The sequence below is a fragment of the Bombus pyrosoma genome, linkage group LG1 (genome assembly GCF_014825855.1).
Source record: "Bombus pyrosoma isolate SC7728 linkage group LG1, ASM1482585v1, whole genome shotgun sequence".
Classification (NCBI taxonomy): Eukaryota; Metazoa; Arthropoda; class Insecta; order Hymenoptera; family Apidae; genus Bombus; species Bombus pyrosoma.
In genome coordinates this window covers 1055106-1082546 of record NC_057770.1, presented here as the reverse complement: position 1 = coordinate 1082546, position 27441 = coordinate 1055106, and the positions used below count along the sequence as shown (strand labels likewise).

Below are 27441 nucleotides of genomic sequence, written 5' to 3'. Positions count from 1 at the left end.
AATCTTATTCATAAAGAATCGTTTCTAAGTAATTTAGAAATATGCGAATAATTTTTGTAGAAAAAATTGTTATCGTTTTATAATAATTGTACATATCTGAAAATCATTAAGTAAGAGTATAAACTTCATAAAAATTTTAGGTCAATAATTATTTTTAAACCAGAAATATAATAAGTAAAGGAGACATAAAGATAATGCAAAACTGTGCAATTACGATTTGGTAGAAGTTGGTAGCAGCTGGTAGAAATAATATGAAAACTGGCCAAAATGCTGGATAAAATAGGGAGTGAGAAAATGGCGTTATTACTAGAGAATCGTTGGAATCGTTGTAGTTCGTATAGGTAGTTCCGTGCCGTAGTCTATGCCTCCTATATTCGTCATCACTCGTGTGACAGTTCATCCTAGAGCGGGGATCGACTGATCACCCGCTCAAGATTTTTTAAAGTTTGCGATATTGATTAACGAAAGATGGGTGACTCCTTGGACGGCACCGGGGAACCGTCCCCGGAGTCTCAAATTGTTATAGTTGTATCATATTCAGCATTCGCTAATTATTTAAAGAAAGTCGTAAGGGTCCTTCTACCCGATGAAGATGTGATACCATCCGCGTTCAATTATGCTCTAGAAGCTAAGAGCAATCAAGAATGTGTAAGAAAATTCTTAGGCGATTCTCAAGTGTGGGCGCTTTACATACAAAGAAGTTCCAGTAAAGGTACGTGGATTGATTTACAATAAATAATTAATTAATTTACTGTTGAGAATTTTGCACTCTGCCCTCTTATGATATCCTCCATTGCAGTATTTCGATACAACGGTACATCAATCCGCGGCAGGAAACGTATCCTGAATATTAGTGCGGAGTTTGTCGTTTGATGCATTTAAATTTCTCATAAACGTGACTCATACGTTAATATAATCAATACACGTAATAGGATTGATACGTTCTTTTTCGTTAATATTCCGTATATACCAGATGTCATAAATATATACCGGTACATATTTTCTTACACTAATTATGTTTTTATTTTCGTATTTAATATAAGATTAAAATAATTTAAATTATAATGAGTTAAAAAGAAAAATACGAAGTTAAATCATCATGTGCAACCTATTGTAACTACAATTATATATCATATATCTGCTGTCATGAAGTAACATAATGCTTTATGAAAAGAAGAAATGTATAGTCCCTTATTATTTTAGATTACATTATTTATTGAGAATGGAAATTGACTTTCCATTCAGTTAAATTCTCCCCTTTCTTTTTATAAATGTGCCATAACTAATTTATTACTTTTCAGAGGAAGATAACAATGAAGGAGATGAAGAAAAAGAAAGTACTGTTTTTTATATCTCAAATGAGATATATTTTACTAGTCCTAAAATGGCCTCCTTAGTTTTAACAAAACGTGCAGCTGTGATTGAAGCTGATAAATCTATCCATTCACAGCTGCGTTTAGTTACATTCTCAGATGGACCACCATATGAAACATTGCATGCAATAAGCAAAACTATGGCACCATATTTTAAAAGTTATGTAAAAGAAACAGGCCGTGCAGACAGAGATGGTGATAAAATGGCACCATCTGTTGAAAAGAAAATAGCAGAACTTGAAATGGGTTTATTGCATCTACAACAGAACATAGATATTCCTGAAATTTCATTGCAAATTCATCCACTTGTGGCACAAGTAATTAAACAATGTGCAGAAGAAAATCGTAAGCCCAAAGTTGCTGATTTTGGTGACAAAGTTGAAGATTCAACATTTCTAAATCAATTACAAAATGGTGTTAATAGATGGATTAAAGAAATTCAGAAGGTAAAGATCTTATGAATTGTATGCACATATATATATATATATATATATATATATATATATATACTTTATATATATTTGTCTTTTCATAGGTTACTAAATTAAATCGTGACCCAGAATCAGGTACTGCTCTGCAAGAAATTTCTTTCTGGTTAAATTTGGAAAGAGCATTGCATCGAATACAGGAGAAACGAGAGAGTATAGAAATCACTTTGACACTCGATATACTTAAACATGGAAAACGATTTCATGCAACAGTTAGTTTTGATATAGATACTGGCCTACAACAAGCTTTGGCTACTGTCAATGACTACAATCCATTAATGAAAGATTTTCCAATAAATGATTTATTATCAGCTACAGAACTTGAAAGAATAAGAACTAGCGTTCAACAAATATTTATGCACTTACGCAAAATTAGAAGTACTAAATATCCTGTTCAAAGAGTATTGAGGTTGATAGAAGCTATTTCTAGAGATCTAGGACAGCAGCTTCTTAAAGTGTTAGGTACAAGAAGATTAATGCACATTCCATTTGATGAGTTTGAAAAAGTTATGGAACAATGTTTTGAAGTGTTTAATACATGGGATGATGAATATGAAAAATTAACTGGTTTATTAAGAGATATTGTTAAGAAAAAACGCGATGAACATATGAAAATGGTATGGAGAGTATTACCAGCACATAAAAAATTACAAACTAGAATGGAGCAAATGCGAAATTTCCGTCGGCAACACGAACAACTCCGAACAGTAATTGTTCGTGTACTTAGACCCACCGTTCGTCAGAATAATAATAACGCTTCAATGGAGAATACAGATAATGATAACGTAAAAGTTGAATTCGCTTTGGATGCAGCAGACGCAAACGCCATTAGCGAAGTAAATTTAGCATACGAAAATGTAAAAGAAATTGATTGTCTTGATATTACTAAGGAAGGTGTTGAATCATGGAAAGCTGCTGTCCGTAGATACGAAGAACGTATTGAGAGAGTTGAAGCAAGAATTACTGCACATCTTCGAGATCAATTAGGTACTGCGAAAAATGCAAATGAAATGTTTAGAATTTTTTCACGTTTTAATGCACTTTTTGTAAGACCGCATATTCGAGGCGCCATTAGAGAATATCAAACGCAACTGATACAGAGGGTAAAGGATGATATTGAAGCATTACATGAAAAGTTTAAGGTATAAAAATATGACACTCAAATCTTTTAATTGTGATTATTAATTTGTACTAATAGCTGCATTGTCAATCTAGGTTCAGTATGCACAAAGCAAATGTTGTAGAATGAGTATGGTTAGAGATTTACCACCTGTTGCTGGCTCTATTATCTGGGTTAAACAAATAGATTATCAGCTTACAATGTATTTAAAACGGGTTGAAGATGTCTTAGGTAAATATTAAAATTATTTTATATAGTTGCATTGGATTTTCACTTATGTTTCTTTCATAGGAAAAGGATGGGAAACTCATATCGAAGGTCAAAAATTGAAAGCTGATGGGGATAGTTTTCGCATGAAACTGTCAACCCAGGAAATTTTTGATGATTGGGCACGTAAAGTGCAACAAAGAAATCTTGGTGTTACTGGAAGGATTTTTACAATAGAAAATGTACGATCACGAACCGGACGTGGCAATGTATTAAAGTTAAAAGTGAATTTTCTTCCTGAGATTATTACATTGTCGAAGGAAGTTAGGAATTTAAGGAATCTCGGCTTTCGTGTACCTTTACCAATTGTGAATAGAGCACATCAGGCTAATCAGTTATATCCCTTTGCCATCAGCTTGATTGAGAGTATCAGAACCTATGAAAGAACACTTGAAAAGGTAATACTTCGTTTCATTTTATTATTTATGATTATAGTGCTATAATTCATATATGATTTTAAAAAAATTTTATTGAAATATTGCAACGTAATTGTATTGCAATTATTATTTTAATAATATGAACAATATAAAACTTTAAAAATACAAATGAAAGGATAGACAATGATAGGGAATAGAACCAGGATAAAATTATATATTAGTAATATTGATATTTTTAATTCCTTGAGTGTCCAACATTTTTAGCTTACCAATCGGAGTCCCCACTGCCCCGCACTGAAGGTAGTCATATATGATGCTTTCAGGAATTATGCATTTTGCCTATATCTGCGAATTATATTGTATGCCTGCTTAGTTCTTGTAGAAAAATGTGTACTGCAAGATGATATGATTTTATTTTAGTAACGTAACAAATGGAAGAAACTAGTGAAAGAAGTATGAGTAGGTGAATCATAGGATGTGCGGGAACCCCATAAAATTTGTGGAGGATTGGTTGTTATGAAAGCTTTCTCACTTTCGATTACAATATTAATTTTTTTATTCTTCGTAATGTTTCTGATTTTGTTGGCTTTCAAACATTTTACAAAAACTTTAAAACCCATTGTGAAGAAACCTTTGTTTCTGTTTCATGTTCTTAGCACTTAGCCAACCGCGCGCGCCACAGCGAGCTATACGTTTCTCACTGTGCTCGGACAAGTCAACTTATACGCTGTCCATCGCGCATTTTTCCAAGTATCAAGGATTAATATTCACTATTTAAAAAACAAAGAAGTCTAAAAATTATTTAAGTGGTCTCTTATATTTTGCGGTAATGATTTTATTTAACGATTTCACATATTGTTTATACAAAACATCAAATTAAAAGTATATATTAAAAGTATAAAACAATATAGGTAAAATTAGAAACATTAAAGACGATTAAAGATAAATAACACAACTTGAACGTGAAATTAAAAATTCACAATGCATTTTTTACAATGTTGTATCGTTCGATTATAACTTCATTTAGTCATAACGGATAGTGTAACTTTCTAATTAATTTTAACACCACCAAATTGATGTATTTTATTATATACTGTACTTTATAGAAGCAGAAAAAGTGGCGCAATTAATTGGGAACAATTGCAGGTAAACAATAACTGGTAACAAAAAAAAAAAAGAAAAAAAAAGAAAACGCGTTGCAGAAGTCAAAAGGGAGATCTCTCCGTTCGATCACGCAGCGATGTACTTTACAGAGGGAAGATCTCCCTATTCGGTTGGCTAAGTGTTACTAAGTGGTACTTGAAATTTGCATTATGTAATCATAATTAATTTGCAGACTTTAAGTGGCCGCACATTCAAAAAGTTTAATTGCCTGTAATTGATATAGTAATATCTTATATCTCTCAGTTTTTGTAACATGTTAATCGAAAATGAAAATTGCCATATAATTTTTTAGCATAAGCTATGAACATGTAAAACTTTTGTTTGCCTTCTTGTCTGTACATTATTGAATGGTAAATGGTAATTAATGTCGTAAAATTGTATTGATATGATTCATAATATAAGTTTTTAAAATTGTATTTCATAATTCATTTTTTTTTTCCTAGATCGAAGATAAAGCCAGTATAATTCCCTTGGTTGCTGGAATGCGCAACGATGTATTATCCCTTATTTCCGAAGTAAGTCTTAGTTATGTTATTACATTATAAAGTTTTACTATTAAGTACAATCATTTTTATTTTTGAATTTAGGGAATTGCTCTAATTTGGGAAAGTTATAAATTAGATCAATATGTGCAACGTCTTTCCGATGCCGTTGTTTCATTCCAAGAAAAAGTGGAAGATCTTGTGGTAGTTGAAGAGCAATTGGATGTTGATGTCCGATCTCTTGAAACATGTCCATATTCAGCAAATACATTTGCTGATATACTTTCCAAAATTCAAAAAGCTGTAGATGAATTATCTTTAAAAAATTATTCGAATCTAACTATTTGGGTATCTAGACTTGATGAGGAAGTAGAGAAGAATTTAGCAGCTAGATTGGAGGCGGGAATAAAAGCATGGACTGATGCACTTACTGGTCAAAAGAAAGAAGTAGATTTAAGTATGGATACTGATGCACCTTCTCAGCCCACTCATAAACCTGGTGGCGATCCAAAAATTCAAAATCAGATACACGAAGTTCGAATAACAAATCAAACAATGTACTTGTATCCAAGCATTGAAGATGCAAGATTCCAAATAATGCAACAATTATTTGCATGGCAAGCTATTGTTACTTCTCAAATTCGACTTCAAAGCTCGAGGTATCAAGTGGGTTTAGATAAACCTGAATCAGGTACTTACAGAAATTTACTTACGAAGTTACCCAATGGGAAACAACCTTTGGAAGCAGCTTATGAAGCGGTTGAATCTAAAATGAAAGATATTGCCGATTATGTAGATCAATGGTTACGTTATCAAGCACTTTGGGACTTACAACCAGACAATTTATATGGAAAGTTAGGAGAAAATATAAACTTATGGATGAAATGTTTGAATGATATTAAAAAGACCAGAGCTACGTTTGATACATCAGATACCAGACGAGAATTTGGACCTGTTATTATTGATTTTGCAAAAGTACAAAGTAAAGTATCTTTGAAATATGATTCATGGCACAAAGAAACATTAGGAAAATTCGGCACTCTTCTCGGCAATGAAATGGCAAGCTTCCACGCACAAGTATCAAAATCTAGAAGCGATTTAGAACAACAATCCATTGAAGCTGCTAGTACTTCCGATGCTGTGGGATTCATAACTTATGTTCAATCATTGAAACGTAAGATGAAAGTCTGGGAGAAACAAGTCGATATATATCGCGAGGGTCAAAGAATATTGGAACGTCAAAGGTTCCAATTTCCTTCTTCATGGTTGCACGTAGACAATATAGAAGGCGAATGGGGTGCATTCAATGAAATAATCAAGAGAAAAGACACAAGTATACAGACACAGGTTGCGTCGTTACAAATGAAAATAGTAGCGGAAGATAAAGCGGTTGAAATAAGGACTACTGATTTCCTCAGTGATTGGGAAAGAGGGAAACCAGTCGAGGGCCATTTACGACCAGATGAAGCTTTGCAACAGTTACAATTGTTTGAAAGCAAATTTGCTAGATTAAAAGAAGAACGAGATAACGTAGCAAAGGCTAAGGAAGCTTTAGAATTGCAAGAACCGGGAGCAGTATCAACTAGCGAAGATAGAATGCAAGTAGTATTTGAAGAGCTTCAAGATTTAAGAGGCGTTTGGTCTGAATTGTCGAAAATATGGGCACAAATCGATGATACGCGAGAGAAGCCATGGTTATCTGTTCAACCAAGAAAATTACGTCAACAGTTAGATGGAATGATGGCGCAACTGAAAGAGCTACCAGCTAGATTAAGACAGTATTCTTCATATGAATATGTTAAAAAAATGTTGCAAAGTTACACCAAAGTTAACATGTTAATTTTCGAATTAAAATCTGATGCCTTGAAAGAAAGACATTGGAAACAATTAACAAAGCAACTTCGAGTAAACTGGGTACTAAGTGAACTTACTCTTGGTCAAGTTTGGGATGTAAACTTACAAAAAAATGAAGGAATAGTGAAAGATATCATTCTTGTCGCTCAAGGTGAAATGGCGCTAGAAGAATTCTTAAAACAAGTTCGAGAATCCTGGCAAACTTATGAATTGGATTTAATCAATTATCAAAATAAATGTAGATTAATTCGTGGTTGGGATGATCTTTTTAATAAAGTTAAAGAACACATCAATTCTGTGGCTGCTATGAAACTCTCACCTTATTACAAAGTATTTGAAGAAGAAGCATTAACATGGGAAGAAAAATTGAATAGAATCAATGCATTATTTGATGTATGGATAGATGTTCAGCGACGTTGGGTTTATCTGGAAGGAATTTTCTCAGGAAGTGCTGACATTAAAACATTATTGCCTGTTGAGACATCACGCTTCCAAAGCATTAGTTCTGAGTTCCTTGGTTTAATGAAAAAGGTATCTAAATCTCCCATGGTAATGGATGTTCTAAACATTCCTGGTGTACAAAGAGCACTTGAACGTTTAGCTGATCTACTTGGAAAAATACAGAAAGCTTTAGGAGAATATCTTGAAAGAGAACGAACGTCATTCCCGCGATTTTATTTCGTGGGTGATGAGGATTTATTGGAAATTATTGGTAATAGCAAAAACATTGCTAGGTTACAAAAACATTTTAAAAAGATGTTTGCTGGTGTAGCAGCTATTCTCTTGAATGAAGATAACACTATTATTACTGGAATCGCTTCCCGCGAAGGAGAAGAAGTACTTTTCCAAAATCCTGTATCTACTATTGATCATCCAAAAATCAATGAGTGGTTGACACTTGTAGAAAAAGAAATGAGAGTTACATTAGCATCGAGTCTTGCAAGAGCAGTGCAAGATATTAAACAATTCAAAGATGGAAATATCAATCCTCAAGCGTTTATGACATGGTGTGATAATTATCAGGCACAAATTATAGTTTTAGCAGCTCAGATTTTATGGTCAGAAGATGTTGAAGCCGCATTGCATGAGTCGCAAAGCGATCCAAGTAAAAATTCCTTAGAAAGAGTGTTACTACAAGTTGAAGGTACATTAAATGTCTTAGCAGACTCTGTTCTCCAAGAACAACCCGCGTTAAGACGGAAAAAGTTAGAGCATTTAATTAACGAATTTGTACATAAGCGCACAGTAACAAGGAGATTAATTGCAAATAAAGTTTCCAATCCCAAAGCATTTGAATGGTTATGCGAAATGAGATTCTACTTTGATCCGAGGCAAACTGAAGTTTTACAGCAACTTACGATACATATGGCAAATGCGAAATTTTATTATGGTTTCGAATATTTAGGAGTACAAGATAGATTAGTACAGACACCTCTGACAGACAGATGCTATTTAACAATGACACAGGCTTTAGAAGCTCGTCTTGGAGGTTCTCCATTTGGACCAGCTGGGACAGGAAAAACTGAGTCGGTTAAAGCTCTCGGTCATCAGCTCGGAAGATTTGTACTGGTGTTTAATTGCGATGAAACATTCGACTTTCAGGTAAATAAAGAATATTATCAAAGCAATGGCTGTACAGCTTTTAAGAAGTTATTTTAATGATGTTTTATTGCATTTCTTAGGCTATGGGTCGTATCTTTGTCGGTCTTTGTCAAGTTGGAGCATGGGGTTGTTTCGACGAATTTAATCGTCTCGAAGAGCGTATGCTTTCAGCTGTTTCTCAGCAAGTGCAAACCATTCAGGAAGCATTAAAAAGTCAGATGGAAGGGAAGAAAGAAGGAACACTCTGTGTAGAATTAGTTGGGAAACAAGTTAAAGTATCCACAGATATGGCAATCTTTATTACAATGAATCCAGGCTATGCTGGACGATCAAATCTTCCTGATAATTTAAAGAAGCTCTTTAGATCACTAGCTATGACTACTCCAGATAGGCAGTTAATTGCTGAAGTTATGCTTTTCAGTCAAGGATTTAGATCTGCTGAAAAGCTAGCATGCAAGATCGTACCATTCTTTAAGTGAGATTTTTATTCTTGCACATCATTCAAGTATATATACCTTTTTTTTCTTTTTCTTACTAAACATATGGTATTGTTACTAGACTATGCGATGAACAACTTTCCAATCAATCTCATTATGATTTTGGTCTTCGGGCACTTAAATCTGTACTTATTTCCGCTGGAAATGTTAAACGCGATCGAATTCAAAAAATTAAAGAAGGCATGCAGAATCGTGGCGAAACTAATATTGACGAGGCTTCGATCGCTGAAAATTTGCCAGAGCAAGAAATTCTTATTCAATCTGTTTGTGAAACAATGGTACCAAAATTAGTCGCCGAAGATATTCCATTACTATTTAGTTTACTTAACGATGTATTTCCGAATGTAAATTACACACGTGCTGAAATGAAAGGTAATTACTACATTTAAAGTCACATTTTGATATCTTATACATATGCTAATTTTCCTTTATGTACTACAAATAAAATATATATTCATAGGATTGAAAGATCAGATTAGGAAGGTATGCATGGAAGAGTATTTAGTATGTGGTGAAGGTGACGAACAAGGAGGAGCTTGGCAGGAAAAGGTAATATACATATCATAATATAGAGAGCAATAAGTAATCATCTTCTCACTATATTCAGTCTTATCATTGTCATAAAAAAAGAATAAAAAGAAATAGCATACATAAAATGTTAAAACTTCTGTTTCTTCTGAGAACATGTTATGTAAGATAGATAATATCTTCCTAATTTTTGAATTTTTTTTTATCATATGCATTCCCTAGGAAATGGTCGGTGAGACCTGGGTAGAAAAGGTGAGACGAAAATTAAATCATGGATAGCATTGCATGGTCAACATTTTTCAACTCCATAGATAACATCCTTCATAAATTCGCATGATTATAATCTTTTTCTTATTTTGATAGTTACTACTTTTATAAACCTTTTTATTTAGGTACTGCAACTTTATCAAATTTGTAACTTAAATCATGGTTTAATGATGGTTGGTCCAAGTGGTTCTGGGAAAACGACGGCGTGGAAAGTACTGTTAAAGGCCTTAGAAAGATTCGAAGGAATAGAAGGCGTGGCACATGTAATCGATCCTAAAGCTATTAGCAAGGAAACATTATATGGTGTACTAGATCCAAATACACGTGAATGGACAGATGGCCTCTTCACACATATTCTTAGAAAAATTATAGACAATGTAAGAGGGGAGATCAATAAACGACAGTGGATCATATTTGATGGTGATGTTGATCCAGAATGGGTTGAAAACCTGAATTCTGTACTCGACGATAATAAACTACTCACGCTACCAAACGGCGAACGTTTAAGTTTACCTCCAAATGTGAGAGTTATGTTTGAAGTGCAAGATCTAAAATATGCCACGTTGGCTACTGTTTCTCGTTGCGGCATGGTTTGGTTCTCTGAAGACGTACTTTCTACAGAGATGATATTTGAAAATTACATGCTGCGTTTAAGAAACATTCCTCTCGAAGATGGAGAAGAAGATAATCTTAGCAAAAAGGCAACAGAAAAAGACGATACTATGTCTCCTGCATTATCAGTACAAAGAGAAGTTGCTAGCATTTTACAAAGTTATTTTGCTGCAGATGGATTAGTAGTGAGATGTTTAGAGTATGCCATGAAACAAGAACATATAATGGATTTTACACGTCTGCGAGCATTAAGCTCTTTATTCTCTATGCTAAATCAAGCTGTGCGCAATGTTTTACAATATAATCATTCACATACAGATTTTCCGTTGCCAAGCGAACAACTAGAACGTTATATGCCGAAGTGCTTGGTATATGCTTTGCTGTGGAGCTTCGCAGGTGACGCGAAACTAAAAGTTAGATCTGATTTGGGAGATTTCGTTAGATCTATTACCACTGTACCTCTACCAACTCAAAGTAACATTCCTATTATTGATTTTGAAGTAAGCATTCATGGTGAATGGTTACCTTGGAGTAATAAAGTTCCGCAGATTGAAGTGGAAACACATAAAGTTGCTAGCCCAGATATTGTTGTACCTACTTTAGATACGGTAAGGCACGAGAGTCTACTTTACACATGGTTGGCAGAACATAAACCAATAGGTAATATTATACTTATAAAAATTATTACAAAATTAGAAGCATATAATGATAGAGTATATAATTTTTATAGTGCTTTGTGGACCACCTGGCTCTGGTAAAACCATGACGCTCTTCTCTGCCTTACGAGCTTTGCCTGATATGGAAGTCGTTGGATTAAACTTTTCTTCCGCTACTACGCCTGAATTATTGTTAAAAACTTTTGATCATTATTGCGAATATCGTAAAACACCTAATGGTGTTGTACTTTCACCAGTACAATTGGGCAAATGGCTGGTTCTATTTTGCGATGAAATTAATTTACCCGATATGGATAATTATGGAACGCAACGCGTAATCTCGTTCCTCAGACAGTTGGTAGAACATAGGGGTTTCTACCGAACTAGCGATCAAGCATGGGTTACTTTGGAACGGATCCAATTTGTCGGAGCGTGCAATCCTCCAACAGATCCAGGTAGAAAGCCGCTTAGTCATAGGTTCTTACGACATGTTCCAGTTATATACGTCGATTATCCGGGAGAAACATCTTTAAAACAAATTTATGGTACATTTACACGGGCTATGCTTAGGTAATAATAACGATAACGAATGATCGTCTTAAAATTATTGGAATGAAGTAATGAATAACTCTTTCACTCTACAATTTATTATTACAGATTAACACCCTCTTTACGAGGTTACGCAGAACCTTTAACGAATGCAATGGTAGAGTTTTATCTAGCTTCACAAGAAAGATTTACACAAGACATGCAACCACATTACGTTTACTCTCCGCGTGAAATGACACGTTGGGTACGCGGAATCTGTGAAGCTATTAGGCCCCTCGATAATTTATCGGTTGAAGGTCTAGTACGCCTATGGGCACACGAGGCTCTTCGTTTATTCCAAGATAGATTAGTAGAAGATTCCGAAAGAGCTTGGACCAACAAAAACATAGATACTGTCGCCATGAAACATTTTATGGGTGTCGATAAGGAGAAAGCATTAGCCAGGCCTATATTATACAGTAATTGGTTATCTAAAGATTATGTGCCAGTTAATAGACAAGAATTACGAGATTATGTTAGAGCAAGATTGAAAGTATTTTATGAAGAGGAATTAGATGTTCCTTTGGTACTTTTTGACGAAGTTCTTGAACATGTTTTACGAATCGACAGAATTTTCCGTCAGCCTCAGGGACACTTATTACTTATTGGTGTCTCTGGTGCTGGTAAGACAACTCTGTCTAGGTTCGTTGCTTGGATGAATGGTTTATCCATTTTTCAAATAAAGGTATTTATCTATAAGCTGTTAGAATTATTCATTTTAAAAGGTTTACGATTTATTTAACGTATTGATATTTTATATCAAAGGTTCATAATAAATATACCGGAGAAGATTTTGACGAAGATTTGCGTCAAGTGTTAAGACGATCTGGTTGTAAAGATGAGAAAATAGCATTTATTCTTGATGAATCGAACGTTTTAGATTCTGGCTTTCTTGAACGTATGAATACGTTGCTTGCAAACGGAGAAGTACCTGGTTTATTCGAAGGTGATGAGTATACGACACTTATGACTCAATGTAAAGAGGGAGCACAACGCGAAGGTCTCATGTTAGATTCTAACGAAGAATTGTATAAATGGTTTACTGGTCAAGTTATGAAGAATTTGCATGTAGTATTTACGATGAACCCCAGTACCGATGGTCTTAAAGATAGAGCTGCGACATCACCTGCATTGTTCAATAGATGTGTGTTAAATTGGTTTGGTGATTGGTCAGATAACGCACTTTTCCAAGTTGGCAAAGAGTTTACCAGTCGTGTAGATTTGGAAAGACCTATGTGGAAGTATCCAGATTTCTTCCCTTCAGTTTGTTCTTTAATACCATCACAGCCTTCTCATAGAGATGCTGTAATAAATGCTTGCGTTTATGTGCACCAAACATTACATAAAGCTAACGCTAGGCTCGCGAAACGAAGTGGTAGGACAATGGCTATTACACCTCGACATTATTTAGACTTTATACATCATTTCGTAAAGTTGTATCAAGAGAAGAGAAGTGATTTAGAGGAGCAACAATTGCATTTAAACGTTGGTTTAAGCAAAATAGCAGAAACAGTAGAACAAGTAGAAGAAATGCAAAAAAGTTTAGCTATAAAATCTCAGGTAAGATAATGAAATGAAAAAAAAATATCATCTACAGCTTTTTCTCACGTATATCTTGTATATAGGAATTGCATGCAAAAAATGAAGCTGCAAATGCAAAATTACGACAAATGGTTAAGGATCAGCAAGAAGCAGAAAAGAAGAAGGTGCAGAGTCAAGAAATTCAACAACAATTAGCAATACAAACTGTTGCTATTGACCAAAAACGGGACGATGTCATGGCCGACTTAGCACAAGTTGAACCAGCTGTTATTGATGCACAAAACGGTATGTATTATTTATACTCTAGTTTTAATCGGCGCAATGAGTACAAACGGTTGTTATACTTCTGATACATAACTGTAATCGATGTTCATCCGTATTTTATTTTGAATACCTGAAACATGTGACGCGCATTGTGTTCAAACGTTTGCAATGAGTGTAGCTGTCAAGGGGATTAAGCGGCAGTATCTTGTCGAAATTCGATCAATGGCAAATCCTCCAAACATCGTAAAGGTAGCTTTAGAATCTATATGCTTGTTACTTGAGGAAAATGCTACCGATTGGAAGCAGATTCGTGCTATTATTATGAAGGATAGTTTTATACCGACCATCGTCAACTTCAACACAGAAAACATCACGTAAGAAATGATTCTGGATCTGCTGAATGTTCAATCTCGCGTGGGCATTTACCGAGGCAAATAAATATAATTCTATAACCGCTTGACATATGTATATGTATATGTTATGACTTTTGGCTGAATACAATATACTCACCTACGTATAGCATACGTTCTTATAAGTAGAAAGAAACTTCTAAATTAATTACTTCTAGACAGATTATTTTACTTTAATTTTCAATATATGAATTTTTAAATATTTTCTAGCAATAATTATAAGGACGTGACATGATACGTAAATACTGTGTTACTGTAAATAAAATGTATCGTGTTTTTTATCTCTAACTGTCTATAGGTGATTTAAAACGACGTGCAGCCTGCTGCGGAGCTTTCTTCACGTAACATCGTCATAACTGTTCTAATTGCACATGCCTGCACTTTATTTTCTTTGTACTATATAAAATCGTTTCGTTTTTCGTATAGCTGTGAAATCGATAAAGAAACAACATTTAGTCGAAGTTCGGTCCATGGCGAATCCGCCGGCGATCGTGAAGGTTGCACTGGAGTCTATCTGCTTATTGCTCGGTGAAAATGCCATCGATTGGAAATCTATCCGCGCTGTCATCATGAGGGACAATTTTATCAATACTATTGTCTCTAATTTCAGTACTGAGGATATTACGTAAGCATGCTTTCATTGTTTGTTTACCTTTACAAATGGTATAATTCTTTGATGTAGGGATCAGCGAACACGGTTCGTTGATACAAATATTTTCTAAAAAATTCATCAAATAGAAGTTCATAATAAGAAGAAGATGATGAATAATATAAGAATGTCTGAAATGTGTAATACTAATATTTGTTGTATGTATCTACAACTAATCTTTGTGCTTGCTGATCTCAAATCTAAACAAATGTTGGACAAATCACAAAGCACAATTGATACTTAGAGCATGTGAACGATAATTGACAACTTTGTTACTAACCAAAATTATGTGTATAATATAGTATACTAAACTTGAAATTGTTAAAAATCATTATCAAATTATTGAATTAAGAAATTTAAAGAATTTTTTTATACATTTATTTAGGGATGAAGTAAGAGAGAAAATGAAGAGTCGCTATTTAAGTAATCCTGACTATAATTTTGAAAAAGTTAACCGAGCCAGTATGGCTTGCGGGCCTCTCGTTAAATGGGCTACTGCACAGGTGAATATTTAAAGGGAGATATTCGACATAGATTTCGTTTTTCAAAAAAGAAATCATTATTAAAAATATATGATTTAAAAATTTTAGATCGAATATGCAGACATGTTGAAACGAGTAGAACCTTTAAGAGATGAACTTCATTCGTTAGAACGACAGGCTGAAACAAATAAGCAGAAGGGTGAAGAAGTAAAAAATTTGATTGCTCAGTTGGAACAAAGCATAGCGTCGTATAAGGAAGAATATGCTCAGCTTATTTCTCAGGCGCAAGCTATTAAAGCCGACTTAGAAAGCGTACAAGCTAAAGTAGATCGTTCTATCGCTTTATTAAAATCGTTAGTGATTGAAAGAGAACGTTGGGAAGCAACTAGCGAAACATTTAAGAGTCAAATGTCTACAATTATCGGAGATGTACTCTTGTCATCTGCTTTCCTAGCATATGCTGGATATTTTGATCAACATGTAAGTATTTAATAGCTATCGTATATGTTTTTCTATATAGAATACTGATATATATAACCCTTGATATATTTTAGTACCGACAAAATTTGTTCAGTACTTGGTGCCAACATTTACAACATGCAAACCTACAGTTCCGACCGGATATAGCGAGAACAGAATACCTCTCAAATCCTGATGAACGTTTAAGGTGGCAAGCTAATGCTTTACCAACGGATGATCTGTGTACTGAAAATGCTATTATGTTAAAGCGATTCAATAGATATCCACTAATTATCGATCCATCTGGACAAGCAACAGAATTTATAATGAACGAATTTAAAGATCGAAAGATTACGAAAACAAGTTTCTTGGATGACTCGTTCAGAAAGAATTTAGAGAGTGCATTACGCTTTGGTAATCCTTTGTTAGTACAGGATGTCGAAAATTATGATCCTATACTAAATCCTGTTCTAAATAGAGAATTAAGGAGAACAGGTGGCCGTGTATTAATCACCCTTGGGGATCAAGATATCGATCTTTCACCATCTTTCGTAATCTTTTTATCAACGAGAGACCCAACTGTAGAATTTCCACCTGACATTTGTTCTCGTGTTACCTTTGTAAACTTCACCGTTACTAGAAGTTCGTTGCAAAGTCAGTGCTTAAATCAAGTTTTGAAAGCCGAACGTCCGGACATTGATGAGAAGAGATCTGATTTATTAAAATTACAAGGTGAATTCCATTTGCGGCTGAGACAGCTTGAGAAATCTTTATTGCAAGCATTGAACGATGCTAAAGGAAAAATCCTTGATGATGATTCTGTGATAACTACCCTTGAAACTTTGAAACAGGAAGCGGCTGATATTAGCAAAAAAGTCGAAGAGACAGATAAAGTAATAGCAGAAATTGAAACAGTTTCTCAACAATACATGCCTTTGTCTCAAGCTTGTTCAAATATGTATTTCACGATGGACAGTTTGAATCAAGTGCACTTCTTGTACCAGTATTCTTTGAAAATGTTCTTAGATGTCTTCACATCTGTTTTATCTCAAAATCCAAGATTGTGTAATATATCAGATTATACACAAAGACTATCGGTTATTACAAGCGATTTATTTTCTGCTTGTTACGAACGCGTTGCTCGTGGAATGTTGCATACGGATAGATTAACATTTGCATTGTTATTATGTAGAATTCATCTGAAAGGTATTGCCACAGAATCCACTTACGACAGTGAATTTACATTTTTCTTACGTGGAAAAGAAGGTGTATTAAATATACGAGATCCTATAATGCCTAATTTAAGTTCAGAACAACAAGAAGCTATGATGCGCTTGAGTCTTAGACTGCCAGCTTTTAAAAAATTACGCGAGAAAATTCAAGAAAATGGAGAATTCAATACGTGGTTACAATCACCAACGCCTGAGACATGTGTGCCGAAGCTTTGGGATGAAGAAAAGCCATTGACGCCAACTGGAACAGCTATGCATCAGTTATTGATAATTCAAGCATTCCGACCAGATCGTGTGATAGCTGCTGCGTCTTTAGTAGTAACTTCCGCTTTGGGAGAATCATTCATGGCAGCTGCAGAAGTAGAACTTGATTTTGCTTCTGTAGTTGAGAATGAATTGAAAGCTAATGTACCTGCGTTGCTTTGTTCAGTACCAGGTTTCGATGCCTCTGGCCGAGTGGATGATTTGGCAGCTGAATCAGGCAAACAAATAGCTAGTATCGCAATTGGATCTGCAGAAGGATTTAATCAAGCAGATAGGGCGATAAACATGGCTGTTAAAGCTGGTAGATGGGTATTATTGAAAAATGTCCATTTAGCACCACAGTGGTTAGTACAACTTGAAAAGAAATTGCACAGTTTACAACCACATGCCAGTTTTAGATTATTCTTAACCATGGAGATCAATCCAAAAGTACCGGTTAATTTACTTAGAGCTGGTAGAATATTTGTCTTCGAACCACCTCCTGGAATTAGAGCAAATCTATTACGAACTTTCAGTACGGTACCAGCATCAAGAATGATGAAAGTACCTAACGAAAGAGCCCGTCTATATTTCTTACTAGCATGGTTCCATGCTATCGTTCAAGAACGTCTTCGTTATGCCCCGTTAGGATGGGCTAAACATTACGAATTCAATGAGAGCGACCTACGAGTAGCTTGTGACACTCTGGATACATGGATAGAGGCTACTGCTATGGGCAGAACTAACTTACCACCGGAGAAAGTACCTTGGGATGCTCTAGTGACACTGCTATCTCAATGCATATACGGTGGTAAAATTGATAACGATTTTGACCAACGTCTTCTTGCATCGTTCCTTCGGAAACTTTTCACTCCGCGATCCTTTGAAGCCGATTTTGCGCTCGTTGCTAACATTGACGGTTTGCAAGGAGGTCAACGACATATTACTATGCCAGATGGTACCAGACGTGATCATTTCCTTAAATGGATTGAATCATTATCTGATAGGCAAACGCCCTCGTGGCTTGGGTTACCGAATAATGCGGAAAAAGTACTGCTCACGACCAGAGGCACAGACTTGGTATCTAAATTATTAAAAATGCAACAATTAGAAGACGAAGATGAATTAGCGTATTCTAACGAAGAATCGTTAGATACACCTAGAGAAGCGGAAGCTGATGGCCGACCATCATGGATGAGAACGTTACACAATTCAGCATCAACATGGCTACAATTGCTTCCAAAAAATTTACCGACACTGAAAAGAACTGTAGAAAATATAAAGGATCCTCTCTACAGGTATTTCGAGAGAGAGGTTAATAGCGGTGCTAAATTGCTACAAGATGTGATCCATGATTTAGAAGACGTTGTTTTAATCTGTCAGGTATTTTTTCAATTTACATTGATATTGTTGTTAGGAAAGAGCGATCTCTTGACATTCAATACTTTATTTTTAATAAGTATTACATCCAATATACGTATATTATCATTGAGGATCATACAACAACATTTGATATCATTTGATTTGACAAGTACATCAAACATGATAGCTTTCATTTGAAAATGAAATATTAAATTTCCATGAAATATATTCTTCTAAAGTAAACAGTTAAAAAATTGAGAACTTTTAATATGATCTACTAAATATAAACGTTGCGTTTTCTTTATAGGGTAAAAAGAAGCAAACCAATTATCACAGAACTATGTTGTCAGAATTAGTGAAAGGCATTCTACCAGGTGGTTGGAGACGATACACAGTACCAAGAGGATGCACAGTAATACAATGGATAACAGACTTTAGTCATAGAGTATCACAGTTGCAAGAAGTTTCACGATTAGTATCTCAAGGCGGAGCTAAAGAAATTAAGGTTTGTTTAATTAAACTTATTTGTGTAGTTAATTATTCACATCTCCTATAACCATATTTCTTTTAGAGTTTCCCTGTTTGGCTTGGTGGATTATTGAATCCCGAAGCATATATTACAGCAACGAGACAGTGCATAGCGCAAGCAAACAGTTGGTCACTGGAAGAACTGCAACTCGACGTAACTATAGGAGACAGTGATAATATTGCAACGGACGATTGTTCGTTTGCTGTAACTGGTCTTAAATTGCAAGGAGCGCAATGTAAAGATAATCAGTTGTATTTGACTTCAACTATAATGACCGATTTACCAGTTACCATGTTGAGGTGGATACGATCTACCACCGATGATGTACGAAAGGGCAAATTGTCTTTACCGGTTTATCTTAACAGCACACGTACTGAATTATTATTTACCGTTGATTTAAACATTGCTCCTAGTCAAGATCCTCACAGTTTTTACGAGAGGGGAGTCGCTGTTCTTACATCTACTGCTTTGAATTAATACTTATAAAATTAGCAAACTACGATATTTAACAAATAATATAACGATAAAGTCATAAAGGAATGGGCAAACGAACTTTTCGTAATGAAGTAGAAGAAATGAAGTAGTAAAGAACCTCCACATATATTGTACCGTTTGCTCGGGATGTTTATTAATCTGTTCATCTTTAATTATTTATAAAATATTAAATATTACGAGATCCAATAAGCTAGTATAGTATTCTGTCAATGTCACAGTCATCAACAAAAAAAAAGTTTGCCTGTTTCTTCTAATATACTAATTGAATATATAGCAAAGACTATTATTTATCGCTTCAAAATAATTCTTAGCACAATATTTTGTAAACGTGCATTAAAATGAATCATTTTCTTGATAATTAACATAATTGAGAAAGATGTAAGACATCTGTTTTAGAATTGATGTAATAACGAGATTGTAATATATATAGTTTATTTAGTTTTGTATACGTTTAAAACTCAAAGACCGCTTTCTGTAACAAAGTTACATTGTGTTTGCTTAAGTGTAAGTACGAATGTATTGTAGAATCTATATTATTTGAATGGTATCTAATAAAAAACTTAATGTACGATTTACAAGAGTTATTAAAAAAGTAAAATGAATACCGTTAAAATGCTTTGTACTTTGTTGCTTTGATCAATTATATTAATATCTATTTCTGTAATTATGCAATATTTAAAGTATGAACGTTGTTTAAATCTTATCACTATTAAATTAAATGTCATAGAAGCACTATAAATTTAAAAAAGAACATAAAAATTTTATTATGGTCCATAATATCAGGTATAGCAATTACACGTATGAAATATTAGAATATTTGTACGGTAAAATACACACACACACGCATATATATATATATATATATATATATATATATATATATGTTACATAATTATGTAAATAACATTGGAGTTCTCCGCTCTTTTTTATCCAATTAGTTCAATGATTATTCATTTTATGTATATACTCTCTGATAAATAATTTCAATTGCAGTACATGTTTTCTCCGCGATTCTTTTTTGCAATATTTTAAAATAAAAGAATACGCCGTATATATTTCTTAACCATTGCACAAAAACTAATACATAGGCTTTGATGAATGTTGGACGGATTATATTATTGTAACATTAAACAACCATCATGGTTAATGAAGAAAATGCTTAATAAGCGAATTTATGATTCGTTAAAATAGTATGTACACTAATATCATAAAACTATTAAAATTTTACAGTAGTATATATTACATAAATATTTTAGTTACACAGTCTCGATTGAAAATGCCAAAATGCTAAAATAGACTGATTGAAAGCAAATTGAACCTCAATAAGGTTCAACATACACAATATAAAATCGATATCTATTGTAGTAAGTAACAAAACGAGTTTATTATATGTTTCACTGCTTATAGCTATCCAATCTTCATTTGCGCGTTATACAATTGTCACGGTAATTAAAGTGATGAGATTATGCACTTATTTGTCAAGTATGACAAGATTAGAAAATACTGAATTCAGTCTGAGAGATAAAATTATTTTTTCGATCATTGATCGATGAAATCATCAGCAACTTGTTTATCTTTCGTAGAATAGCTTGCGAAAATGAATATTGAATACAAGTTAAACAAGGAATAAATCACCGTAACACTATGCAGCAGAAATTAAATAACCATCAGATTATTCTTCATATATGCTCAAAAGAAAGATATAGTCTATATCACAGAAACGGAATCATCCGTTTCTTCGGCAGTCTTTTTATCGTCGCTATTACTGTTAGCCTGTTCATTAGAGACTAGAGACACGTCCTTTGGAAGGACCAAGGATTCTTCACCGATCGGCGCTGCAGCCTCGACTAGATTTTCAACGGACGCTGCTACCGTTGATTCGTCGTGGCAGAAACTCCTACGCAGGGACTGTTGAGTTCGCGTAGTCCCTCTCCTAATGCTACTACGAAGTAAATTAGCCACATCGGCCGCAGTTAAATTCGAACTGCTCGATGAAGTTATACAAGGTCGACGAGGTCTTTCGAGCGTCGAATGCGTTCTTTCTATCGAGCGTTCTACCACACCAATTCTTGTTGATCTATCTATCGTATTAGGTCTATGTCTTTCGGTAGCATTACTTTGAGTGTTTGAATTGATGTTTTCGTTTCTTGCTTCAGCTATATGAATTGTTACATCTTGGGTTTGCCTACTTTGATTCATTTCTACAAGTACAGTGGCGTAATCAGGAGGTGGAGGTTGTAGCGCCGGTCTCTGTCTCGGAGTACTGCTCTCACCGAGCACATTCGCTATTCGACGTACACTTCTTCGAAAACTTTGCCGCAACATCTTTGCTATTCTCGCTCCCGTTGCTGTAGTGTAACTCGGAGGAGGTGTATATTTTGGCGGTGGATCTTCAAATGGTACTTCTGTCGTTGTATGTACGATACCATTGCCGTGAATGCTGGTACTCATATCGGTTCCAGTATGCGTTTGCGCATCTCGTGGGTCATCTGGCTCCAAAGATGGTCGATACAATAATTGAATTCTCTGTGAAATTAAAATTTTTTGAAAACTACCTACATTAATCATAAATAAGTTCAAAATAGAAATTTCTTTCTATGTATAAAAACAGTAGATGTAAGACATATACACGATTAGAAAACTTACACCATTACATTGTTCGCAGTGATTTATATTAACTTCCACTTGATTGTTCTAATGTTAGCACAAACAAAAATTGATGTCAAATGTATATTAGTATGTTAAAATGGAAAGTAAAAAATATTACTTAATAATTATTATACTAGTTTGTTAAAGTTGTATCGAATTCTTACATCAAAAATATCGGGTGGACCGTTGTTCAAGTATCGACATGTTTGTATAATCGCCACTGCCGGTATCGTCAATATTGGTACTAATTGAATCGTAGCTCCGAGTTGTTTTGCCCAAACTGTCCAGTACTCTCTAGCGGTACGTCGGTAAGAATAAAGTTCTCGAAATCCAGCATTTTTAAATACTGTAATGCTAAGTACCTGTTGGATTTAAATCAATAACTTGCTTACGATATTACTACCTTTTTTTAACGTATAAATATTTTGATAAGAACATACCATAAGAATAACAGGCAGTATAACGTTCCACGTGAATGAGAGAAGAGGACCAGCCCAGTGTCTGAGACATCGACCAGTTGGAGGAAACAACTCGGCTACTACCGCTTCACCACTATGTGGACGACCGCGCACTGCGAATACAGCACCAACTTGCACCAAGTATAAGATCATTATCCACCATGTACCACCAATTGTGTAGTCTAGATAATATACGACGTGTATGCCCAACTATAAACAAATGATTAAATTCCTATAAGACAAACAAAATCTACTTTTACTGTTGTTTAAGGATAACTACATTGTACAATTCATAGATATGCGCATTTTCTTCAATATTTATATTAATAATTTTCTTTAATATTGCGGCTATTTATGATGTTAGAGATGGCGTAGAGATACTAGTTTTTATATCTTTCACTTGAATATCTAAAAACAATGCATTGTCTTTAACATATCCAGAATATCGAGTTAAAGTTGTATGCGGGATAAACATATAGATCCCAGCTTCTTTATTCATGTCTTCAGAATTCGATTTATCTTGCCCTATAGCTTTAACAATCTTTTTTATATCGTTTGCTGGATTTTCTTGATTTCTCAATGTAGCTGTTGCTCTAAGGACACAAGGCCAATCCAACAATGGATCCCATTTTCCGGTTTCAACTTGTAGGCATCCGATAATATGTCGATCTTTCCACTGTCCTATACCATTTAGAAATAGCTTCATTCTCAAAGTATATCCATACTCTTTATTTAAAAATTTTGGACTATAAAGCACGCAGTCATTTTCCTTTGCTTCGGTCATTTTTTCTTTATAACGGTCAATTCTCCATAAAAGACGACCATTAGTCGAATATTGTTCAAAACATTCCTGTTTACATGGACACTCGACGAATTCCGGAATATTTAATTTTGAATTATCCGTAATCAATTCCTCCAGATACTTTAGATTTTCTTTCATTTGAAACTTCAACCCTTTAATATTACTTTTCTGGCTAGTTGAGGTTTCTGATTGCCGCTCTATTTCTTCTTCTAAATTTGTTATTTTCTCAATTATATATTTTTGTTGATCCACTAATTCCCTCGAACTCTTACACCTCATTTCTAATTCTAATTTGAGATCGTGAATTGATTGCTGTTGTTCTTGCCATATGTTATTTATATGTACGTTCTCTTTCGTTACGAAAGCTTTTAGATCATTTAATTCTATGTACCAATCACCAAGTACTTTATTATGCTTACTTTGTTCATTAGTCAATTCACCGTGTAAAAGTTTCAGTTGTTCCGAGATACGTTGAAAACTTAAGCTGGTGCGCTGTTCCATGTTGTCGCTAGTTACTTCTAAATCATTTAATCTTTGATTTAACGTTGTATTATATTGATAACATACTTTTGTTGTTTCCGCAACTTGAAACCGGAAGGAATTAATCAATTCTTGTTGAGAGTTCAATAACTTTAAACACTGAGACATATTATCCTGGAGAATTTTGCGTTCTTTTTCCTCGTGGTTTATTACAGAACGAAGCAATCTTAGAGCAGAGAACACTTTACTCCTCCATAAAGAATCTTGAACTTCCTTCATTTCATTATTCTCTTTCGTAAAATTTCTGCATGTTTTTCGATGATCTTCCATATTTTTTCGAGGTACGTAAACTCCACATTTGAAAGAACATTCTTCTAAAACCGATCCGCAATGTTTCACGTGATCGTATAGATATTTCTCCTCGAAAAAATCATTACAAAAGTAACAAGGTACGCTTCGCCGTACTATAGAATTGACACGATTACTCATTTTCTGAAACGCACGGTGACTCTAACGATACTGATGAAATACTTTAATCATTTCAGTGCTTGGAGTGATAATCGTTATCTGTATAAATATAATATTACATGTTCTGTCTGATAAGAAGAGAATTTTAAATCCTCTTGAACGCTTGAACAGAACGGCGACTTAATTTACTTTTAGTAGTGACGATACAATCATACATTAACAAATATTATTTTATTGAAATTTACTCCAATTTTCAGTTCGAAATATTGCACAAATATATTGGAAAATTAAAAATTACCAAGTAAATGTAAATAATTATATTTACCTCGGTAGCCATGGGTAAGCCTAGTATATAAGCACAAGCACAACTGAAGAATGTAATAGTAGTTTCCCATAACTTCATCATTTTTGCATTAATCGCCATAATACCAGTTATTACACAATGCCATATTGCCAGCTATAATAATGAAACTTTTGTATTTTCGATTTTGGTTTATCATATATCTTGAATTGCATACCTGTTGAGCTATTCCAAATAGAATAAGAATAAAATAGAAAAGAACTGCCCAGAATGGTGACACTTGTTCAGTGCCTAGTAACGCTAACGTTGCAGGAACCAATTCAGTCGAAAATCTCAAGGCTTGATAACCAGATTCAGCACTAAAGTCTGCACCGGGGCGAGTTACACGTTCTCCAACAATAAACGACGCATGTGCCATAAATCTTTCTGGTGTACTGCTATATCCCGGTGGTGCCGGCTGGTTCACAGGTCGCATAAACATATACGATGATATTCTTTCTGAAACAGAAATTTATTACGCTTAAATTTTGAGATCTTCATTTAAGTTGACAATGAGCTGTTATTTCCTTACCAAATGAGCTAGGTATGTAAATATATCCATGATGTCGCAAAACTTGCACGCAAGTATTTGCCAGAAAAGCTGCGAGAAGTAGAACTGCGAGAGTTAACACGATCACTAGACTCGTGTCTCGTTGTAATAGATGTTTGTGCTTATTATGAGCAGCTATCTAGAAGAACAATAATATCCTCAAGTAAAGATTCCATTAGTCAAATGCATCACAGTACGTCGTAATTACCTGCATAGCAGCTGCACCAAGTAATCCCCAAGTGAGGAAAACCTCGATGGATGCTGCTACCCACGATTTGCCATTAATGAAAAACTCAGTCCACACAGTGGCAGGAAAAAGCTGATGTACAGAGCCTGGTGGCGTGAGGCCAAGTAATTTCGTACAAAGAACTAATGTGCCAAATACAGGCACCAACGTAAAAACATATACTACTTTGCCATAAGATCTCAAACCTGAAACAATTATTAAATATTAGAAGAAAACGATAATGAAAACAGATATGTATATCGTTTAATAAAATCATGAAATACCTTTGCTTAATGATACGAACACGATCATCCATACAACAGCTAAATTGAAAGCCACTTGAAACTTTAACGTTACGACACCGGGATCTGATTCGTTTAAATGATTTCTTTGCAAGACAACTCCGCTAAAATAATCTGGTACTGTCTCATATAATTTATGCAAATTACTATTATTCTGTGTAGGTTTATCTTCTCTGTACAAGGAAAACGGTTCTGCCCATCGGTACTTATCCTGCTTCGTTATAAATGAGTCTCTAGAAAAGATTATAAAAATATTCTCTCATTATTATTGGTCTTTCTTAAAATGAAAAATTTATCATAGGAAATTTTATCACAAAATTTATCAAAATTATGAACAAATCAAAAACAGAAAACAAATCAACACACCTAAAGTAGACGAACATCCAGGATACACCAACGATACTGTAGATACCGATGAATGCTTGTGCAATTAGAAGAGCTATACCAACGCCCTGAAAGAGGGGTGAAATCTTCCACATATCTACGGATCCAGCCGCCAATCTTTGACCGAGACACACGTGCAACGTCAAAAGTGGAATACCCAATACCAAAGACAAAATCAGGAACTGTACAATGAAATTTGCTGAAAGAAAAAGACAATTGAAGATGCGATGATAATGGATAAAATTGAGTAACAGTTTATACAAGTACTTATGTAATAGCAATTTCTACACTCACCTCCGAATTGTACACTAAGAATAGAAAATCTACTTATATTAAAAAGGCCAAGGGTGCAACTAAGACACGCCAAGGCTGGACTAAGAGCATGTGGCCATTTTCCCAATGGATTGGCATCCTCATCCTCATCCTCTCCTCTATCCTCATCCCTATCAACGTCTCTCTGTCTGTCACATATTCTAAACAAACACATTGTTCCGTAAAAAAAAAAACGAAATCAAAAGAGAACAAGAAAGTAACCAATACTATTGCATCCGTTTAACTTCTTCCGTATATAATAAGCAAAGTATTAAAAAGGTAACAAATTAATTAAAGAATTACAGCTCATCGCCTGAGAGGTAGATAGTAAAACGAAATAGTATACTGCACAAGTAATGGTTACAATGTTAAATATACCACAGCATGGCTGACAGCTGCTGATAAGAGTATGTAAAACAATCATGTTAAAGGTCGTATCGATTTGTCGTAAAACTGGGTCGAACGTAATTGTATCTTATTTGTCGCTCTTGCCGAAGAAAATTCACGGTCGATCGAGACTGCGTTGCGACAAATGAAAACCTATATTAGGATTTAATCATGAGACATTGAACACGAGATTTATATTACAGAGTATTTGCATTCGTATACTGTCACTTTTAAACCTTATATGCCGCAATGTTAACTGTACATCTATATCATTTGGCCACTGTACAATAAACTGTGAAATACGGGAACGAGTTAAGCATAGAGAAGAAAAGGAGAAAATAAAGAGACAACAATTTATAATAAGTAGGAGCTACGATTGTTGCCAGCATCGATAAAAGATCGAGAATCATCAATGTACCGTTATCACGGAATAGAGAGATGAATACCTAAAAGAAACCGAACATTCCTACTGGGTTTCAACTTAAAGACACAACTCGACCTTGTTTTGCGTGAGGAATACGAAGGAGTTAGTATGTCTGTG

At 34.5% G+C, this 27441-nt stretch overlaps 3 protein-coding genes across 13 annotated transcripts in view; 1 reads left to right on the top strand and 2 right to left on the bottom strand.

Annotated features, from left to right (window-relative positions):
• The first annotated feature begins 330 nt into the window (after positions 1-330).
• On the top strand, positions 331-20155 carry LOC122570215 (dynein heavy chain, cytoplasmic). Of its 8 annotated transcripts, none has more exons than XM_043732261.1 (23): positions 331-712; positions 1302-1819; positions 1909-3003; positions 3077-3212; positions 3273-3646; positions 3890-3925; positions 5233-5304; positions 5377-8727; positions 8808-9202; positions 9286-9596; positions 9685-9773; positions 9975-10004; positions 10145-11291; positions 11362-11857; positions 11945-12560; positions 12641-13435; positions 13501-13702; positions 14518-14716; positions 15126-15243; positions 15331-15702; positions 15777-18539; positions 18826-19023; positions 19090-20155. In XM_043732261.1, exons 1-23 carry the CDS (start codon positions 469-471, stop codon positions 19522-19524), a joined length of 13992 nt encoding a protein of 4663 aa, XP_043588196.1. In that variant the 5' UTR covers positions 331-468; the 3' UTR covers positions 19525-20155. The 8 variants fall into 8 exon arrangements, with proteins under 8 accessions (XP_043588196.1, XP_043588200.1, XP_043588227.1 ...); XM_043732265.1 differs by lacking the exon at positions 14518-14716 and adding an exon at positions 13860-14055; XM_043732292.1 differs by lacking the exon at positions 3890-3925.
• The window catches only part of LOC122570246 (sodium-dependent transporter bedraggled), a 20354-nt gene continuing 12592 nt past the window's right edge, over positions 19680-27441 (bottom strand). For 3 of the 4 annotated variants that reach the window (XM_043732355.1, XM_043732360.1, XM_043732346.1), the window contains exons 4-14: positions 26496-26674; positions 26184-26400; positions 25800-26050; positions 25498-25721; positions 25272-25428; positions 24918-25198; positions 24725-24856; positions 22632-22859; positions 22356-22553; positions 22189-22236; positions 19680-22068 (exon numbers count right to left, since the gene is read on the bottom strand). In XM_043732355.1, the coding sequence (XP_043588290.1) occupies positions 21250-22068; positions 22189-22236; positions 22356-22553; positions 22632-22859; positions 24725-24856; positions 24918-25198; positions 25272-25428; positions 25498-25721; positions 25800-26050; positions 26184-26400; positions 26496-26674 (2734 nt within the window). In that variant the 3' untranslated portion in view covers positions 19680-21249. The remainder of the gene's footprint in view (positions 22069-22188; positions 22237-22355; positions 22554-22631; positions 22860-24724; positions 24857-24917; positions 25199-25271; positions 25429-25497; positions 25722-25799; positions 26051-26183; positions 26401-26495; positions 26675-27441) is intronic. The other variant, XM_043732351.1, reaches the window with a different exon arrangement.
• Positions 22756-24702, bottom strand: LOC122570342 (TNF receptor-associated factor 5). Its single transcript, XM_043732522.1, has 2 exons — positions 22930-24702; positions 22756-22881 (listed from the first exon to the last, which is right to left on the bottom strand). The coding sequence occupies exon 1, from the start codon at positions 24418-24420 to the stop codon at positions 23002-23004; it is 1419 nt and encodes a 472-aa protein (XP_043588457.1). The 5' UTR covers positions 24421-24702; the 3' UTR covers positions 22756-22881; positions 22930-23001.